The 19,953-nt window shown below is 41.0% G+C and overlaps 3 protein-coding genes across 5 annotated transcripts; 1 reads left to right on the top strand and 2 right to left on the bottom strand.

Annotated features, from left to right (window-relative positions):
* The first annotated feature begins 4,642 nt into the window (after window positions 1-4,642).
* LOC108021124 (uncharacterized) lies at window positions 4,643-9,143 on the top strand. Its single transcript, XM_070994620.1, has 2 exons — window positions 4,643-8,465; window positions 8,518-9,143. Exons 1-2 carry the CDS (start codon window positions 4,705-4,707, stop codon window positions 8,834-8,836), a joined length of 4,080 nt encoding a protein of 1,359 aa, XP_070850721.1. The 5' UTR covers window positions 4,643-4,704; the 3' UTR covers window positions 8,837-9,143.
* Window positions 9,004-12,824, bottom strand: Trp1 (translocation protein 1). Of its 2 annotated transcripts, none has more exons than XM_017089682.4 (4): window positions 12,664-12,824; window positions 10,664-11,479; window positions 10,293-10,600; window positions 9,004-9,707 (listed from the first exon to the last, which is right to left on the bottom strand). In XM_017089682.4, the coding sequence occupies exons 1-4, from the start codon at window positions 12,697-12,699 to the stop codon at window positions 9,614-9,616; spliced, it is 1,254 nt and encodes a 417-aa protein (XP_016945171.3). In that variant the 5' UTR covers window positions 12,700-12,824; the 3' UTR covers window positions 9,004-9,613. The 2 variants fall into 2 exon arrangements, with proteins under 2 accessions (XP_016945171.3, XP_016945170.3); XM_017089681.4 differs by lacking the exon at window positions 12,664-12,824 and adding an exon at window positions 11,653-11,838.
* A 665-nt stretch (window positions 12,825-13,489) lies between these two features.
* On the bottom strand, window positions 13,490-19,207 carry Ndf (Nucleosome-destabilizing factor). 2 transcript variants are annotated; one of them, XM_017090084.4, is made up of 9 exons: window positions 18,926-19,207; window positions 18,486-18,522; window positions 17,244-17,326; window positions 16,333-17,185; window positions 16,166-16,276; window positions 15,288-15,558; window positions 15,127-15,216; window positions 14,974-15,063; window positions 13,490-14,838 (listed from the first exon to the last, which is right to left on the bottom strand). In XM_017090084.4, the coding sequence occupies exons 1-9, from the start codon at window positions 19,003-19,005 to the stop codon at window positions 14,639-14,641; spliced, it is 1,815 nt and encodes a 604-aa protein (XP_016945573.1). In that variant the 5' UTR covers window positions 19,006-19,207; the 3' UTR covers window positions 13,490-14,638. The 2 variants fall into 2 exon arrangements, with proteins under 2 accessions (XP_016945573.1, XP_016945574.1); XM_017090085.3 differs by having other exon boundaries at window positions 15,127-15,213; window positions 18,926-19,206.
* Window positions 19,208-19,953: the final 746 nt, after the last annotated feature.

The following is a 19,953-nucleotide window of genomic DNA, read 5'->3' as shown; positions in this document are numbered from 1 at the left end:
TATGTAGTCCAGATAGACTACACAGTCTGAAAGGGGGGTTGCGGATATGCATATGCATGTGTGTGGACAGTGCTGCGCCATAACTGAATAAAGTCCATTTTTAAACAATTACCTTTAGAATTGCTTTTATGGCAGCGGAAGTAGCCTCACCGTAAAGAAGCGGAAAACATCGAGTCCCTTGAGGTATATTACCATACATGTTAAAGACTCTCTCTTGGGACCTCTCGATTAACAGCCATTAAAGCGGCCTGCTCGGGATTTACACTCCAGGAAAAAAGTGCCACCACCTGACTCTGTCCCATCCCGCAATCAATCAAATCCAATCTAGGCACACATTCTGTCACATACTGGAGCAATCAGGACGAGACCTTTGACTTCTGCCTTCCCGCCCAGATGAGAACTCCATGCACTGGGGGAAAGCTATCGGAACTGGGTTGTGTGCATAAATTAAAAGGTAAATTGTCCTTTTTAAAAGCAATTTAAACATTTACCTTAACTCTATGTCAAAGAATAATATACGCATTCACATAAGAGCCCTCCATGATTGATTTGTGGTGTATTTTGTGAATCCTTAGAAGTCCAAGACCCGTTTCTGAAGAATTCGCGTTTCTTCGTTTTATTGTAATATCAAACGGCTCTATCTTGTCATGTTAGACCATCTTTTTCTAAAAAATTCTCGAATCTTATGTTATTGCGTTGAACCTTCTTAAGCCAAAATACAAACGAAAATGCATCCGTGAATTCTTCAGGGGAGAATAAAAAATAAATGGACCGTCTGAATTTTCTATTTCAGCACCAGAATGTATCCAAAATTAATTTATTATAATTATCGTTCAAATATGTAAGCCTCATTAAAAAATTTGATACTCGAGTACAAAATATTTAATATAAGTTAAGGTTAAGTTAACAAATTAAGAACCCTTTCTCAATATTTAGGTAGATTAGAGGGATTAAAACTATTTCCGCCACCGCCAAATCCCTTTTCTTTCCGTGTGAGCTTTGCCCGCAAATCAAGAACAAGTTTTCGTGTTGCAAGGCAAACTTGCCCCCTTTTCAGCCGCATCACATCAGAAGTCGAGTTTGTGAGTGGGCCACCACGGCGGATACGTGATGTGCCTCTGCAATAACAGGGAACTATAATAATTGTGACCGAAGGACACACAACGAGTTTTGTGTGTGGGAAGTGCTGGCTTTTATTTGTTGAGTGCTTTTCAAGGTTGTCGCCTCGCTTAGGGATCCCAGACAGCGCTTTCCACTTATTCAGGTAGCTAAAAAAGACCAAAAAAACTAAACCAGACAAAGTGCAACTCACAAAACTCAAGAGTTGCATGCAATAACCAGTGGCAAAATGAGAAGCATTAAACGGAAAATACAAACGTTTTGATGGGGAAAGAACTCAATGCCCCAAAGCGGGGTTACGCATGCGTATCACAACAGCCACGCCCACAGCCCACAGCCTGAAAAACCCTCCTCCACGCGGACTTGAATTATGAAATGTGAAAATTGTGTTAAATAAGTAAACAGAGGATGCGTTTGTGCAACAGCAGTGCTGCTGAAAAATAGACATCCCCAGTCACGTAGCCACGAACTGAATTTCATATTTTATGGCAGCCCAGCCGCCCATCCGAGTGGCAAAGAAAAAAAAGGAACCCATTTAGCACCCACATCCTAAACCCCCTTTTTGGGATCCCTATCCTCATCCACACCCAGGCAGCAGTTGCAATATTTGATCTAAAATATGTATGCCCCGGGCGGAAATTGTTTTTGTGTTAAATGGCGGAAGCAACGGCATTGTAATTAAAATTTGCTTAAAACTTAATGGCAAGTATTTAATATACAATATACAGCTCGAGTGCTGTGGAATGTGGTTGGGCTTGCTGGAGGAATAGCTTCTGTAATTAAAGTTGAGGTGGAACCTCAATTGAATACCCACCAATAGCGGATAATTATATATTTCATTACCTTTGACCTCTGAAAGAAGCGGGGGCTTAAAAAAATAGTGGTCTCAGAATGGGCTTCCTGGTACGCATTCAACGAATGCAATGAATTTTCCGGGCGACTCCGGTTGCAAGCAAAAATATTCATCCCATTGGCCACCAATCCCCCCACCCAGGGTTTTCAGCCCCTTTGAACCCCCTTTTTCAACCCCCCTTAAACAAGCCCCGTTTTGCGTATGTGCATGCCTCAAATAGTTGCACCACACATTAAATTTCCGGACTGGCGTCCGTTCTTTAAATGCCGAAGGAAATGCAATAAACGCCAACTAAAAGCCACGCCAAAAAATTACAAAAATTACGGCAAAGCAAAAGGGGGCGAAAATGGTGGGGTGAAAATTCCATGGCAAGGAAAAATGCCGAAAATGAAATGACGCTAAAAGTATCGCAATAAAAACGCATTAAAATGCCTCGCCAGGGAGTAAATAATTTTTGTTGCTCCAATCGCAGACATCGAAGTGTTTTTGTAGTTCCATACAGGGTGAAAAATCAAATCATTTTAGGATTACTTTAAAATGGAAAGCCAAGGTATTCCATCCCACTATAACACTTTAAAAGGTGTCTAAAAGTGTGCTACAATGTAATACAATTTGTAAAAGTCCTTATCAAATTATGTTTTATCTTTATATCTTGTATCAACTAATGTTTTTTTAATCTTTTTTGTAATAAATAAAGCCTTTTACATCGGAAGAATCCATCAATCTTTTAAATATGTCTAAAAGTAGGCTACATTAATATTTTTTTAGCCTACTTTACGGTTTCCGATCACAAATCTTGTTCATAATAATTAAAAATCTGTAGAAACCATTAATCTGATAAGCAATTTAACACATTAAAATGTGTCTAGAAATATGTTACAATATAATAAAAATGGTAAAGGTCCTTGTTGAAGTATCTTTTATTTTTCGTAGTATACTTCTGGGCACCATTTTCAGTGGTTTTAAAAACCATGTTTCTAAGTTCTTTGTAATAATATTGTAGAATACCATTAGGTACCCCTTTCTTTTGTGTGAGCTTTGCCACACAATTTATGGCTTAGGTTTTCTCTCTGTGTATTCCATAGTGGAATATATTGAAATACAATCGATGCTGAACAATTAGGCGCCGATTCAAAGAGGCTATAGTCTGTGGTCCGTAGTCTGGGAATAATATTTTTATGGCCAGCGGCGCGCATAAATCCCGGACATTCGGCTTGTAATTCAAAATGGACAGAGGAACGTGCAACTCGAACTTAGCAACTCCCGGCTGGATAGCGACTGGGTCCATAATTTATCGTCCTGCTTGATTTGAGTGCATAAATTCCCTGCCAAACGCCTTGTGCCTCGAATCCCTCGGATCTGCTCCTCAAAAGCTGCTCAATGAGCCGAAGATGCAGAACATTTTGTAAGGCGATGCGCTTTTAATGTGTTTATTGACTTTCCTGGGGAAATGGGTTGGATAAATGGGGGGTTTTTAGGTGGTTTTTGGTGCTGATGTGATGGGCGAACTTGGGTGCAAAGCAGAAGGATTAGACCAATCAATCAAATGCTATCGAGTTAATTAAACAAGAAGCTGTCGAAGGAGCAGAGTATTTGGGTCAACTGTTTGGTCTTTGGGCTGCTGGAATCGTCTTGTGCATATTTATTGCAGTAAAAATCCAAATAAATTGCAAATACAAGCTGAAGTGTGTTTGTCAATTATAAGTGTTAATGTTTGTATATATGTGGTCTGTAATCCTCCTACCAGAACCATAATTGCATATGAAACATGAAATTTCACTTAGATTGGCATGCAACTAATCTGCTTTTCCAGGATGTGGGCGAGTATGCATAGTACATTCAACAGTATTTTGCATATTGTTTCCAAGGATGCAGCAGCTCATTCAAGAGCAGCTCTTTCACCCGGACAACTATACAAAAAATACAATAATACTCTATTGAATATGTACATTAAAAATGCAGCAGAAACTTAATTAAATTTCCCAACTCTGTGAGGGGCCAGAACACGTACAATCAGAGCCATCCGGCCACATAAACTTCAATTACAAATTACACAAAACGCAAACAAAGTCAAGTGAATGTGAGGTTTAAATAACTAGATTTCACAAGGGGGGATTACAATTTACAGAGGAAATATATTCAAGAAATATTTGTGGAAGAAATGCCAACCCCTTTACGGATCAATATGATTTTGTCGGTTTCTTTTTCATACTACAAATTTTGAATTTTGTTGTGAAGAAACCATTAGAACAAAACTAAATACTTAAATATACTGTTTTTTTCTTAACTTAAAAGAACACATTTCTGCCTATTACATTAAGTTCCTATGGAAAAATGTATATTAAAATATTGGACCATATTAAAATAAAACAACAAAAAATAATTAAAAATATTTTAATAGATAAGATAAATAAAATATTTGTATTTAAAAGAACAGCATACAATCAATTTATTGTTTAATTCCATTTCAAAGGGGTGCTTATAAGCTCAGGTGTCAAAAAGTATGCAACAATATTTTTTAAACTCAAAAGTTTAATGAATTTATTTACTTAGATGACTATTCTTTATTCACTGCATACTTTTACACCTAAAATGATATAGAGTTTTTTGTGGCATCCCTAAATATTGCTAAAGGTCGTCAACCCTGTTTAATAATTGACAACAATCTCCCGATTTCCGAAAAGGTTTTTGGACCTGATTGCTTTCCAAAAAATCAAAGTCGCTCGCTTTTGATGTTTCGGTTCTACAAGTTGTACTCGTTGTACATGAACAACATGTCCAGCGGGCTCACCTGGCCGCGGGAATGGTGCCTGTGCGAGAAGCTGCCCCGGGCGGTGCTCCACATCCCGGTGAATCGTCAACTGCTCTGCGAGGTGTGCGGATTGGCCAGGCGGCCACAGGGCGAACTCGGTTCCTCCAGCGACGAGGATGCAGATCCAGGCCGCAAATACCAGAGGAATCTCCTGGAGCAACGTCACGTCACAGAGGAGCCAAAAAAGGCACAGATGAGTCGGGTGAAGGTGGCCATCCGGGCAAAGAAACCCAGAGATCATCGGAATTGCCGATGCGGCAAATGTGGTGGCTTGGCCAGGGCAGAAGCTGGACAGGAAGGTACCGGTGGACCCGGTGGTGCCGGTGAGGAGGTGAAAAGCAAGTTTTATTCGGGCCGGCATGGCTTGTATTCCAGGCCAAAGGGCATGCTCCGTCGTCAGCAGGAGCCCACAGCCCCGCCTCCTTCCTCGCCGTCCCCACCTTCTTCACCACTGCCACCAGCTCCTCCTCCACCGCCATCATCGGGGTCATCGCGGTCGGAGATGCCCAGCCTGGTGGCCAGGGCCCATGACGTCTTCAGCCGGAAAAACCACCTTAACCAGAGCTACAGCCATTTATTTGTCAACAACTTCATCCCCTTGCAGAGTCCAATTATAGATTCCTTCGGAGGAGCTATTTCCAAGAGGAGCCTGAACAGCTCTCTGCCGCCACGCAGCCACAGGAGTCGCCCACTGCCACCCCTCTCCAAAATGGTGACCAACATCCTGGCCAGCCCAAAGTCACTGGATGACAGGGAGAAGGGCGGTGGGCTAGATCCACACAAGTCCAAGGATTCGCTGGATACCGTCAGTCAGTTCTGCCCCTTTGAGCACTATGAAGGTCCTTCGGAGGACGCCCTCGTCGTGAGTAGCGCTCACTGCCTGCTCCATCGACCCAAGTCCCTGTACATTGAACCACGAAAGGATTTGCCCAACAATCGCATCGAGAACTTGGATTTATCATCTGATCCGTCAAATGAAAATCTATCTGGTATCTTTTACATGACGAATTCAGTACGCAAAAATTTAATCAAGACCATTAATCATATCGGTTTCGATTGCAGTAGTTCAAGTAAAACTAGTTCCTTAAGTTATCCAATTTCCAATCCTTCAAAAGAAGAGTCTGAAAAACACAAAGATCTAGCATCTGAGAGATCCTCTATCATCGCTTCTATCATGGATGAACTTTTCAACTCAAAAGCGAAAGTATCCGAAGATGACCAAATTGGGAAGGCTCCGGAATTGGACGAACTTAATCAGACAATAACTAACCAGTCCAGAAATAATCCTGAAACGGCTTCTTTGTTAAGCGATGTGTCAACTGAACAGACTGTATTATCTTCAAATAAAACAAAGCCTCTTCAAGATTATTCCAAACTCTTTTCAAAAACACTGAGCAATTCTAGCTGGGAACGGGAATTCTGTAGAATAGACGAATCTTCACCCAACTCAACTGGAAGAGAGGTATATTCAAGCAACGCTGAATCCAAATCAACATGTTTAAAGTGTGGAAACATTAGACATCAGGGAGGAAAAGATCCTACCCCAAAACCAGGATTTAGTAGAATTCCAAGAAGGCTTGATACAAACTCAATCGGTATAAATAGAAATATAGGAAATGCAATAAAGCATAAACTCAATAGCGTAAGAGCTTTTTCTGGAAAACAAGAATTGCTAAATCAGAATCATGAAAAGGGTGAAACCTTAAAGATAGAAGATCAAGTGGATGGTGTGAATAAAAGTACCCCAAAAAACATTGGTCAAGATGAAACCCCGAAAGGTTGTAATGCAAAAGGTCAAAGAATTTGTCAGACATCACAATCTCCTTGTAAAATACATCATTGTGCCAAACCTAAAATGCAAAATAATACAGGTACACCCGTAATAACTGTTCAACCACGAAAAAACTCTAGCCAGAAACCAGAGGAATACTTAAAAAATAATGTACGAAATACACCCAAAGATGCGAATTTGATCAGGACGAGAATACCGGTAAATAACTTCAGAGTATGTAGACATAAAGAACCTTCGTTTAGCTGGGGTGTGGTGGAAACCTTTGAGATAATTTCCCATATGTGCCGAGAGATCCCCAAGCTCCAGGTGGCTACCTTTGTGAGAGAGTTAGTCAATACCAGCAAAGGTATTTTGGGCTATATCAAGGAAAGTTTGGTTACGGATCAACCACCCTTGTCCCTCTATGAATTTCGTATACCTGACATTAATCTTAGCGATCTACAAGCTTACCGAGATCATGATGATAATGCACATGATGATAGCGGAAGCCAAACACCGATAGCCCATTTGGCAACTCCGAAACTACCAGGTCTGTCTTTTCGGCAACGTAGAAAACACAGAAAACCCGTCTGGCCAGCCCATCCAATAAAATTCCAAAGTCGCAAGATCCAGTACGAGGAACTTAAATTCTCAATCAACACACAACAAAATGGATTCTCTTTGGAACCTAATGAGAACTTGCTGCATCATAAAAAGAAGATGATTAAAGAGGAGAAAATCTTTACCAGTGTTTATGAAGCTCAGAACTTCTCACAGTCTGATTTTTTCTTTGACAGGAGTCCAGAAAAGGACACCAAGTCGAAACCAATTCAACTAATTAAAACTAATTTAAGTGATAGTAAATCGTCTCAGTCCGATATTTTTGGATTTCAATCAGAACGCATGAAATGGAATACTTCAGATGGAGATTTAGAAAGTTTAAGACCAGAACAAGCTCTGAAGGTGGAATCTAAATTAGAAGTTAAAGACAAAAACGAAAAAATTAGTCCAACAGAAGGAAAAGTAACATCCCAAGATATTTTAAATCAGTCACTATCAAACAGTTCCTCAAAAGTGAGCTATGACATAAGGAGGAAAATAGACAAATCGATGCAACTGAAACTCAAAAAAATGATGAGTAAACCAATAAAGCTGCTAAATTCAAACGAAGCTGAATCTGTTGTCAAGTTTCTGGAACCATTTACCAATAAATTAGCTAGTTCTGAAGAAAATAAAAGATATTCTAGTCCTGAGGCTTCAAATAATCATTATAAGGTTCCTGCCACAGAAACTTTAAAAGATGTTGGTACTGCCGAATTAGAAGTAGGAGCCAAACCAATATACAATTCAAGCAGCCCAAAGCAAAGAGAAGAAGTTGGAAATGAAGAAAAAAAGGGTACAGCTTCTTCAAATTCTTCTTGTGAAAAGAGTGATCTATCCCAAAAACCTCTTCGTCTTATAACGAACATGTCCTCGTCAAGCGAGTATGAGTCAAAATGCCTTTCTCTGGAAACAAGGGTAGAAATAGAAACTGACCCTGATGCAGCTTCGGAACCCGTTATGAACCATAGGACCACTGAATATGAAGGACTGCCTGATCTGAACTGGCAAGTTATTACCATGGGCTTACCTAAGCAAAACGAACCTGTTGAGGATGCATCAGAATCAATTGGGGAAGAAGAATATCCTTGTCCTATTCACAAGTGCGGTCATTCTTTAAATATGAAGACATTTGCTTCCCATTTTGAGCAATTCCATCGACACAAGTCCGCAAAAAATGCTTCAGCACAAGAATATTGTCATCGGGTAGTAGAGGGATTACCAAAGCAGTTCTTTTTTGATGCCGAATTTCTCACAAAAGGAAATTCTTTTGTGGCCCTTCTTTTTTACAGCAGTTTGAAAAAAGAGACGTAAGTTAATAGCATATTCAACACAGTCTTCTTATAAATAATCCACCTACAGTCCCCACAGATCATATCCAATTCGAGACTATCCACTGGCCTTATTAGCAGCACCTCAAAGGGTAAATAATGGGCCAACAACAGGCATTTTCTTCTGGCTGGTGGGTTATCCCTCATGTGCGAAGCTTCAAGTCAAGCTCACAGTATGCGATCCATTGGAACACGTTGGTCGAAGTAGGATTATAAGGCCAAGAGATATATCGCAGAGCCAGGACCCATCACAGTTCCTTACTAACTCTAAATATAACCTGCTGATTAAAATTCCGCATAAGAAGCAAAGAAAATTTCAAATAAGTGTGGTAATAGATGAAAAACACTAGTAATTGTACATGATAGGTATTAAAACGTAACAAATTTGTTGTATGCTTAAAATGTTCATCATTTTATGGGTTTAGTCTCGCCAAAATCCTTTAAAAAGTTCAAAGACGTCTTGTAAGTTGTATATTTTTTAATAAAACGTTCGAGCAAGAACTAAAAAACGCTCAAATATCTCTCACATCAGATCAGAATTGCCTAGCTTTATTTATATAATAGTTAATTGCGTGTTACACTACTAATTTCTTTAAGTTGTTAGTTCGCTTTAATTACATGTAGAGTAAATATTTATGCACATAAAGATGATGCGCTCTCATCTACGTACTCGCTATGATTATTATCAATTGCAATCGTTTCTTGCACTCGCCCAGTGCTCCACTGTATACATTTACAAACATAGGAATACAAATAAGTAATATTTAGTTTGTTTAACGGCTTGAGTAACTAAGCGGCAAAACAAGGTCCAACTGCTGCAGAGAAATTCGCAATTCTCTGGGTCAACATAATATTGCAATTAGGAAATGCTGTGATTCAAGTCTGCACGCCTACTTCCAAAATACATATTCAATGGAAAACTTTAAACTTAAATTCAACTTAAGGCGGATTAGTCGAACATCGATTAAAAATTACGACATCGATCGTACTTTTTTGAGGGACAATAATTCGCTGTACCTGGAATCGTGTGTGTGCTGATGTACTTGATGTGTGATTCTTGTTCTATGTCTTATCAATTAGCTAGATGTGGATCATTAAATATTAATATATATTGTGGTTTCTCCATCCTAGTTGCCAGCAACGTTTTGCACTTCACTTGAACTGATTATCTCGTAATCTTTACTCGAGCTCTCCGAATCGGATCCCGAGTTGCGTGGCGTTCTGAAAACAAAAACATTTCGAAATTATTACAAATCAATGTGAACTAATCAAAAATAAATGTGGGACAATCGAACAATGAGTATATTGTTAAATAAAATCTGTATGGGATGCATAAAACTTACTCTGCGCCAAGCTTTGATTTGTAAACTCACGATTTTAATTTATATTTACATCGTAACCAATCGGGATTTCACCTGTGAAATACTTCGAATTTCACCAGTAGCAAATGCACCATGGGCCATGAAAATGATTAGTCTTAAAACCATATCTACCAATAAAATGAGCCTCCACAGACCACGAAACAAATGTATTTACAAGTGACATGCTCCGTAAACGAAATAAAATTGTTATGAACGCAAACGAAAAATAGGATTAATGCATTTTACACATACAATATTATTTATTAAGGAACAAAGAGGTTTTACAGTTAAAAGCTATAGTTAATTTATGTATCTTGCGCTACGCAATATTGCTTTTTGTATGAAAAAATACAACTAAAACGCCGACGGAAATAAATCAAATTATAAATACAAATTCGAGCAATAAAGCAGGAATCCTCGTCATTACTGAGCGGATCCTTCTTACCCATCTTTGGAGTCCTTGGGCTGCGTTTGCGGCTCCTCTTCCTCCACATCATCCTCCTCGTACTCATCGGCTCCCACCTTGCGACGCTTGCGGATCTCCATGTCGGTGTCGTGTTCTTTGATGAGCTCGATTTTCTCTGGCTCAAGTGTGGAGACCTCCGCATCCACGTCATTATCGCCGTCAGCATCCCCATCCGCATCTACAGCTGTGTCCTCGGCATCGCTGTCCTTCTCCTTTTTCTTGTCCTTCGATTTGGATTTTTTGTCGGTCTTGGCGGACGAGTTATTCGCGTCACTGTTAAAGTTGCTCTATTTGGAGAAAAAGTATTGTTAGTTGGCTGACAAAAAGTGGGTAATCATTGCGAAACAAACTTCGTAGAGCGGCCAGAAGGAGGCAAAGAAGCCCACATCCTCGGTCAGATTGGGGAAGATCCAGAAGTGCAGCTTGCCACCGGTTAATCCCCACACAATGATGAACACGATCAGCCGGATAATGGTCAAGGCCAGGATGAAAACAAGGAAGCCGGCCGCCGCAACGGACAGATAGTAGACACCCTTGCGCAGCAGTGGAGGCCACAGGGGGAACAGGCAAATGCCCACGGCGCCCAGGAGCAGGATGAAGCCGAATATCCAGTAGTGCAGCGGAATGGGATCGTAGATCCACACGTAGGCCTCGGAACCGTCCACAAAGATCTGCTCGGGATGCATATCCAGTCGGATCTTGCGCTTTTTCTTCTCCTTTTTCTCCTTCTCCTTCTCGTTGCCAGAGGCACCTCCATCGCCCTGGCCATTTTCGGCCTCCGGATCCGTGTCCTTTTTGTCGTCCTTCGACTTATCCTTCTCCTTATCCTGATTCTTTTCCTTGTCGGCTTTCTTGTCGCCACCGGACTTGCTCCTGATCTCCTCCAGCGTGACGGGCACCTTCTTGGCGCGATGGAAAAACTTGTGCTCCAGCATCACGTCCAGAAACTCGATCACCTGCTCCCTGGTGGTGAACAGTGGGCTGCTGCCCTCAGTGAATTTGGATTTCAACAGAGCATCGATTGCCTTGCTGGACGTGAAGTACTCGACGATGTGGCTCAGGAACTTGGTCTTCTTCGTCTTCACGTTCTTCTTCAGCCACTTGGCCACGTTCTTCTCATCCTTCGATGGCTTGTCCACCTTCTGGGCCCCCGGTTCGGTGTATTCCTATAGAAAGTAAAGTAAAAAGTCGGATATTAGGGTTAGGGACTCACTTTCACGATCGATTGGTTCGACGGGAAGGGGCCTAAAAGCAAATATAGGCCACGACACCAATTTCGTGTTCGTCACCCTCAATCCGTTGAGATGGCTCATAATACGTGGGGTTTTTTTCTAAATACCGTGCCATCGTCGAAGATTTCCTGTTCCTCCAGCTCCTCCTCGTAATACTCCTGCACTCCGCTCATTTTCGAGTTGTATTTTGTATAAAATGGAACTTAATAAATACTATAAAACTAATCTGAAATCGGTAGTAAGTAGCTTTTCTTGGTCGTGACGTGTTGCACTCGCTCCGAGAGTCTAGAAAGTATTGAATCTTGACTCTGGTCAAACGAGCTGGCGATCACCACAACAAACAAACACACGCTTACAGCAGCACATGGATAGTGCCAGGGGCGGATTTGGAGTACTACTTCAGGGGGTCACATTTGCTTAGCTTAGAGAGTAAACTTTTTAAATAAATATATTTTTACATCGAATTTTTAATTGATAATACTTTTAATCTCTGTGGGGGGCTATGATCGGTAAACCCCCCTTGGATCCCCCGCCTATGACCTGCTGCCTGTACTCAAACTTTCCCCAACAACAACAACCAGAGCAGCTGATAAGTGGGCCTGCACCTGACATGTGTGGGTAATGAGAGAGCGAGAGGCAGAGTAAAAGAGAGCGCGAGATCGACTTACAAGACGGGCTTACAGCGTTGCCAGACCGGTCCAAAGCTTACAAGCTCAGCTGTTCAAATTGTGGACCCAAAAGTTAATTGACTGAAAAGTGAGTATGTAAACCGAAAATCCCAGTCCCTGCTAAATACGCAGTCAAGACATTTTCCACAACACACATCTAATTATAGACCATTGCAGGCGGGGGGCGTTTTACACGGTGCTGTCCAAAAGGAGAACGCAACCAGCATTGAACTTGCCCCCCACAAATAAGCGTGCAAGTGAATGGCCCGTCTGATCTCGCATATCAGCGTTTTGCGTTTTGGGTTTCTTTTTCTTTTTCTGCGAACTCACGTTTTTTCTCTTTTTCTATCAAAACAAAAAATAAACACTTTCGGCATGCCAATTGGACTGTGGCACCCACACACGCGCATCCTCTTAAATGCTTTCCTATCAGAAACGAGTGGCACTTACATCCTTACGGCGACGGGTTCGCTTCTTTTCCGACATTTTCGCTCAAGAGTGACAATCTGCTGACTTGAAATTTGTTGTTTCAGTAATTTTGATAATAATTCTGCCACACACGCACCACATAAACATCCACGAAAGTAGAGGTGGAGAAAACATCGATGTGATTCTCGATGCGTCGATAGTGATGGCTTATCGATAGCAGACGACTCAAAGAAATATACCATTTACAATTTATCAATTATACCAAAAATATACCAAGCGGCGAACGACGGAACCTCTGGAACAAAAAGAACTAGTATTCTTTAACTCCTTTTCAAAACAGGTTTTCAACCGTCGATATTTCAAAAATCATGAAGACATATTGCATTTTCTTATTTCTGATTAGTATTCACCAGTGTAAATATTCATTTTAACTAATTAAGTGTTATTAATATATTTGGGAATGAGTCTACTAACATCTTTCTTACTTTTTCAAATGGTGGTCGTTCAACATTTCAAATAGCCACTTGTTGCCTTTTTTTGTAATATACCAAGATATAATCAGGTTGATATCCCCAGAATGGGACTGCAATTTAGCCGCATTGCCTAATCATTAAAAACATCTTGTCACATTCTGATACATAGATTACAATCCAATATTTATCCAATTGCGAAGTTAAATTCTCTTACAATTTTTGTTATTGACACATATATTTTCTGGTTTATTTCAGGCAAGTTTATATAATTCAAAAATAGTTTGATTGCAGTCACACTTATCCTATTTTATCTGTCGATACATCATTATTGCTATATCGAGCAAATATCAAGATTTCAATGTAAACTCAAACAATTTAATTTCCTTACATCCTCTATTAAAATTATCTTTTTATTAATCTTTGTTTTACAACAAAATACAGACTAAATAATAAGTAAAATATATTATTTATTATATATTCTTATTATTATTATTAATAATGACCCTCGCCAATGGGTCGATCAAAGTTTACGCTATTTTGTTTGCTTCCGGTTGTTGTAGTTTTGTTTTGTTTTTTTTGTGTCAGTTGTGGTGTGTTCCGTTTTGTTTTCCGTATCAGTTTGTGTCTCGTTTGTTGTATAAGGTTGGAAAACTATAACTAAACCAAATCTGTCGCTACCGCCACGCCAAATGTTTGCAATGTTACTCTGTATGATCGTTTAGCTTACTTTTTATTCTTAGAAAAAATGTGTAAAATGTATACATGAAAATATAAGATTGGAGAGTAAATGCACAAAAAGGGGAGGTCGGTTTGATACATTTGGGGGTCCATGCTCCCACATTCAGGGTTGTGTTTCACAAGTATGCTTTGTACATTTTATTCGGATGCAGTATTCTATACATTTACAGTTTATGTATCCACATACTTTAAATGATATTTGGGGAGGAAACGCCTTATCATAAACATAAAATCGGAAACACGGCGCCCCCTAGCCCTCCCTCCTCTCTGGGATTGCGTTTCACCCGTCAAAAGAATACAATAAAACACTTTAAAGACGTGTAATGCACATTCGTTAAAGTGATTCCGGAAAGCGTATGTTCTGTTCTACCGCCAGCTTTTGAACACACTCTCCCCAGCACACTTCACTGGCTCCTGCGTCTCAAGCAGACCGACTAGGTCATAAAACTGGGTCGTAGAACTGATTCAATGGTCGGTTCTAGCCACCTTGCAAAGAACGCTTCGCATGTGGGGAGATGGGGGAAAGATACGAAAGGTTAGGATGACGCTGCCCATCGCAAGGGCATACCAAAGTGGCCTTTATACCATCTGGGTATTCCTTGCGATCGAACGCCTCTGTCAGTTTGGGTTGGTGGTGGGTGGGTGGTAAGTGGGGGTAATGAGTTACTGTTGTGTTTTTGAGTGTGTGTGTTTTGTTTGTCAGTGTTCTGGTTCTGTTCTGTTCGGTGTACGCTTTAAACTAAATGATAAAATATAGTTTAAACGTTAGTCGTGTTAACTAATTGTTAAAATCTGGATCTTACGAATACGGCGCTCGAATCGTGTTCACTGTAGCCCAAGCGCTTGGTGTGCTTGAACACCTCGTTGGTGATGCTCGTGACGGGCATGGACTGGTCCAGATTCTCTGCCATGTTGAGCACCAGGCGCAAGTCGCGTTGCATGTGGCTCAAAGGCTGTTGTGGATTGAAGTCGCCCTTGGCCATTTCTGGAAGGAAATAAGGCATAAGGCAAGGTCAAAATTTGCTTTAAAAATTATTTTATAGGATATTATTCTTTCAATAAGCTTAATGAAAATATCTTTTAAACAAATATTCGGAAATTAAATTGCCTTAAGCTTTACCTTTGCCCTTAGCTAGCAGCATCGGTGATTTCATCGAAGTCAAATCGAAAATGTCTATGATATCGTTCAAGGAAATGGAGAAACGATCAGCTGCAAAAAAAAGAAAAAGATTATAAGAGTTGTACTTTTATTTACGCTAGATGGCAAACTTACCAAGTGCTAACGCCTCGGCCAACCCGACCAGACTCACTCCCAAAATGGTTTGCAAAATAAGGTTCACTTTGCAGGCGTTACCGATATCTGCTAGATGTGAACAAACGACAGATTTAGTACATTCTTCTAAGGAAAATATCATTGCACTAGGCTGTACTTACTCCCCAAGAAGAACGTGTTCTTCGCGATGGTCTTGAAGCACGAGTGGCACTCCTCGAACACTGAACGATCTCCGCCGGCGAGGATGATGAGCATGCCATCCGCCGCCTCTTGGCGCGATCCATGGATTTGTGCCTCCAAATAGCGACCGTTGCATTGCTTGATACCCTCCCCAATGTCCAACGAAGTGTCCGGATCAATGGTAGACATTTCCACGTAGGCCTTGTTGTTCAAGTCCTTCAACTGCAGAACACCACAGTTGCCAAAAACGAGCTGAAGATGAAAAAAGGGCATATTAATTGGTTAAATTGTAAGACAGCTTCAAGGTTTTTGTCCTCTGTTAAGATACCCCATATATTATTTCCCAATGCATTTGTATTCTAATTTATTTTAAGTTTATACAGTCTACAAACAACGGCGCCATAAAGAGAGCACCTATTTGTTTTGATTACCACATGGAGAAAATACGAAGAATATATGTGCTCGTTTACATAAATCACCGTCCTCTTAAGCGGACATAGGGAACAGCTCAACTCGATCTATGTCTCAACAAGTACAGTATACAACAGCACACATAGATGAACTGCACGGTGCAAATTATAAACACAAATTTTAAAAAATCCCTATCATAATTAACATATTTTTCTTTAGCAATATAATCGTTGCTTTCTGAAATTGTTCTGATTGCAGGCTTTTTTAATTTGAAAAATGCCATTGTTAATATTTAAAATGTTAAGCTTTTACGTGGTCACAATAATTTAACATCAAAGATTAGTTTAAAAATAGACAAATCTAATTTCCTATACAACTTAAAAATAACACACAAAAATCCTCTTGTTCCACATATTCCTAAAAATCAATATATGTATTTATGACTTACATCCTTGGCGCCCTTCGGGTCCGACACACAGCAAAAGATAACGTCGGCAGCCTCCACTACATCCATGGGAGTGTCTTTGACCTCGGCACCGGCCTCCGCGAAGGGCTGACACTATAAAACGCAAAAGTCATAAGATGAACCTTGAACCCACTAGAGTAGACACTTACCTTGTCAATGGTGCGGTTCCAGACCACAACCTTGTGGCCTGTGTAGATCAAGTCCTTGACTATGGTCGATCCCATCATGCCAAGACCCAGGAATCCGAAGGTCTGCTCTGAGGGCACGATTTCGCGATCGGCCAGAGTGTTGGAGCGCGAGCTCATGTCGATAACTTGCGCCTCCGGCCGCGTGACCACCGGACGGTCGAGCAGAGCAATTGCATTTGGAGCCCGTTTGGCGGCCAGTGAGGCCAAAAGTGCATCAGTCTCCACGCGACGTCTGGCCGTGGGCGTGGCGCTGGCACCCTCCACATCCTGCGCTGCCTCACCGGAAGCAGCCCTCCTTCCCCGCTTGGCGTTCGATGCCCCACTGGGCGTCTGTTGGGCGGAAGTGCGCCGTTTATGTGTTGATTTCGTCGCCGATCCCTTGGTCGACTTGACCGACGCGGCGGTCACGGACTTGGCCTTGGGCGTCCGCTTGCCACCTGCCTTTGTTGTGGTCGCCGGCGTCGTCGCTGGTGACGCTGAGGAATCAGCATTGACCTCCCCATCCAAGCCCTCGCCCTCATCGGGGCTGCCCACCACATGGGCCACCACTCCGTTGTTAGCATCCACTGCTGCCTCGTCGCCTACAGTCTCCTCGTTATCCAGGCCATCCCGGATCTTGTCGAAGTCGGCTTCGGTGGCGTGATTGGGCGCCCCGCAGCTTTTGTTCACCTGTTCGTCCACCTCGGCGGGGTCGTCAATGTACTTCTCAATATCCGTCATGGCATGGCGGAAAGCAGCGGGCTTGCTCACCTTGGCTAGTTCATCCTTCCAGGGCCCCTCGAAAGGCTTAATGTTGTTCTCCTCAATCCAGGCACTGTTAAATGTTACACATATTACTTTGGCTCTCTTGCGTTTCCCTAGTATTTACTTACAAATTTCTAGATCCAAAGAAGAACACGCATTTGGTATTCGCCCGGCGCTGCTGGCTGAGCAGATCAAGAGGGGGATCGACGATCTAGGGGGAGTAATGATAATTAGAACCAACTGTACGATAGCTTCCGGTTCGGATTTATGGACTTTTAAAGTTCACTTTTCAATAAATTCACACTATGAGAACTCACTCTGTTATAAATCATAAAGAAATTAGAAATTGTAAAACTACTTTGTAACTTAGATCTTTTAAACACAAAGAATTTCTAATTATTTGAATATAACATTTGAAGGTTACTTCCTTTTCAATAATCAAGTTGGGTGTTTGATAATCATAATAAATTCATCAAATAATAAACAACCACAACATTGAGAATAAAAGTGCTAATTACAATGTATATCAAACAGGTTTCTAGCTAAAGATAAAAGCAAAACTAATATACCAAATGCAACATTAATCACTTTGTAACTCTATTTTTAATAGTTCAGAGTCCAATAAAAACTGAGGAACTAACAAATATCACAGAGACGTTCAATAATCACCAAATAAATTGGATTTTTTAATAAATGCAAATTGAGAAAAATCACTTTCCGTATTAACACTGACTCAATAATACAAAAAATCAATTGGTATCACTTTATATTAACAAGGAAAATGATAATTTTAAAATACACTCTAATAAAAAATATTAAAAACTTTAAATAAGGTAACTTTTCCATTTGGAACGGTTGAAAAGGTGGTCTAGAGAAATCTCTGGCAAAAAACAATTGGTATATCACAAGGGAAACGCTAGTTGTAAGATATATCTCGATAAAAAACTGAGATTTAACAAGGCTAATTGATAAGAACTCTTTTAAAAGTGAACTTTTTCATTAAGAGCGGTTGAAAAGGAGCTATCTCTATAGATATCCTTGGCAACGCCTGCTTGAAATCCATGCCCTCGGCGCGTTGCTCCCCCTCCTCCGCCCATGCTGGCTGTACACGATCGAAAAACCATAGCTCATGGGCCCCCGATAGCGGGGTCTCCAAAGTCGGGCGATTTCCAGGCCGCCGGCAGCAACAACAAAGCAGCGGCAGAGTGTGCAAGTGCGTGGCTGATGGCAGCGCGGCGGCTGAGACGCCGGCAGCGTTGGAACGAAAAGTACAGTCGAAAACAAACACAACAACATGGCAGCAGAGGAGGCGGCAGCGACGCGACGTCGACGCGGCGTAAACATTCCGATCGCTGATTTTCACTGCTTACCATTCCAGGCCACGGAGTGAAGCCCTTCATTTTGGCCCTGGAAAATAGAAGGAAAATGCTATTAGGAAAAGCCATTGGGAAACTCTATTTCGGGGGGCGGACGGGGAAAAATCATATTGGCCGCGGATGAGATGGGAAAAAAGGGCGCGCGCGCGAAAAAAGCGCCAACGCAGTGACGTCGACGTCGCCGCCCGGAACCGACACATGTAACTCCGAAAACCCAAATGGTTCCAATGGAACTCTATACATAATGCCTTGCGTGGCGGTCGAAAAAGCAGCGCTAATTGCTTTTTTATGCACACTTCACTGCTCTTTTTTTGGAGCGCCAACGGTGCGCGATTGAGGTTATGTGTTTGCTTTGGTTTTCGTTTCTTTTCTGGGTGCCAGCGGGGCCTTAAATGCTCCCTTAGATATTCCCGGGTCCTTGGGTCCCAGCTTACCATATCAGATCCTTGGGTTTGTAAATAAATTTCTCCGCCGTATCGCCGCCCGACAGCGACAGTTTTTTGTTCTTCGACATTATGTTGTCCAGGCGTATATTGAACTTGGTTATTTTGCTGGCTTGGGCGGACGGAGCACACGAACTAATTGGTGTACTTAAATTAGTACAAGCACAAATATCGGCGTCGGAGTTGCTTTTTAGAGATATTTTTTGCTCGCAGGCCACCCGTATTTTTCTTTTTTTTCGCTTTGTGTGTGTGATGCGCTGCCGAACCGATAGTATTTGCTCGGGATACGATAGCTGGCGGGCGCCATTTTGGCTGGCTATCGGTTAGTGTTGGAAAGCGGCCGCGGTGTCACGTCACACAAAAGGGCTGCCAACTCGTCTCTAATTGTAATTGCAATACGATATAATTTCTTATTTGCATTAATATATATATAAATATTACTCAGTATTATGTTATAAATAAAAATTTATTTTATTAGTTATGGTTAAGTTAATGTAATAACTTAAGTTATTCTTGATTCTTTAGTTCTAGTGTAATCGAAAATCAAGATAAAAGTGAACTAGTTCTTTTATTATGAACATATAATTAAATGATTGGTTCTATTTAAAAAAAACTGTTGGTTTCAAAACAAATACAAAGGAATGTAAAAGAGAGATGTTTATAAAAAATACATACTAACCATTTGGCAGCCGAATGATTTTCTGTTTGCAAAATTTGTTTAATCATGTTTGGACCCAACATTTTTAAAGAAATTAGGCACTTTCTCCGACTTTTATATGCATATAACAAAAAATAAAAAGAACAAATAAATTAAATTTGTTAGTTAGTTAAGGTTTGCATTTTTTTCTTATGTATATAAATATAGATTAATATGTGTGGCCTAATTACCAATTAATCTTTGTGTTTCTGAGCTCAAAACCAAAAAGCGAAGAAAGACTTTCACTTAACCGCAAGTATAAAGTGCTGCTCTAAGCTGCAAAATAAATTACCACACGTCCACCCCCACCTCCACTTTTCTC

This window comes from Drosophila suzukii, chromosome 2L (assembly GCF_043229965.1).
Source record: "Drosophila suzukii chromosome 2L, CBGP_Dsuzu_IsoJpt1.0, whole genome shotgun sequence".
Taxonomy (NCBI): Eukaryota; Metazoa; Arthropoda; class Insecta; order Diptera; family Drosophilidae; genus Drosophila; species Drosophila suzukii.
This window is presented reverse-complemented; position numbering and strand designations above follow the sequence as displayed.

Excerpts from the sequence above, each read along its gene's own strand:
- LOC108021124 (XM_070994620.1), top strand. The coding sequence starts at position 4,705 with ATGTTTCGGTTCTACAAGTTGTACTCGTTGTACATGAACAACATGTCC. Across the intron at positions 8,466-8,517 it reads AGCAGTTTGAAAAAAGAGAC|TCCCCACAGATCATATCCAA; the intron begins GTAAGTTAATAG and ends ATCCACCTACAG.
- Ndf (XM_017090084.4), bottom strand. The coding sequence starts at position 19,005 with ATGTCGAAGAACAAAAAACTGTCGCTGTCGGGCGGCGATACGGCGGAG. Across the intron at positions 17,186-17,243 it reads TTCTTTGGATCTAGAAATTT|TGCCTGGATTGAGGAGAACA; the intron begins GTAAGTAAATAC and ends AACATTTAACAG. Across the intron at positions 15,064-15,126 it reads GGCCGAGGCGTTAGCACTTG|CTGATCGTTTCTCCATTTCC; the intron begins GTAAGTTTGCCA and ends TTTTTTTTGCAG.
- Trp1 (XM_017089681.4), bottom strand. The coding sequence starts at position 11,718 with ATGAGCGGAGTGCAGGAGTATTACGAGGAGGAGCTGGAGGAACAGGAA. Across the intron at positions 11,480-11,652 it reads AAATCTTCGACGATGGCACG|GAATACACCGAACCGGGGGC; the intron begins GTATTTAGAAAA and ends TACTTTCTATAG. Across the intron at positions 9,708-10,292 it reads CCCAAGGACTCCAAAGATGG|AACGCCACGCAACTCGGGAT; the intron begins GTAAGAAGGATC and ends TTTTGTTTTCAG.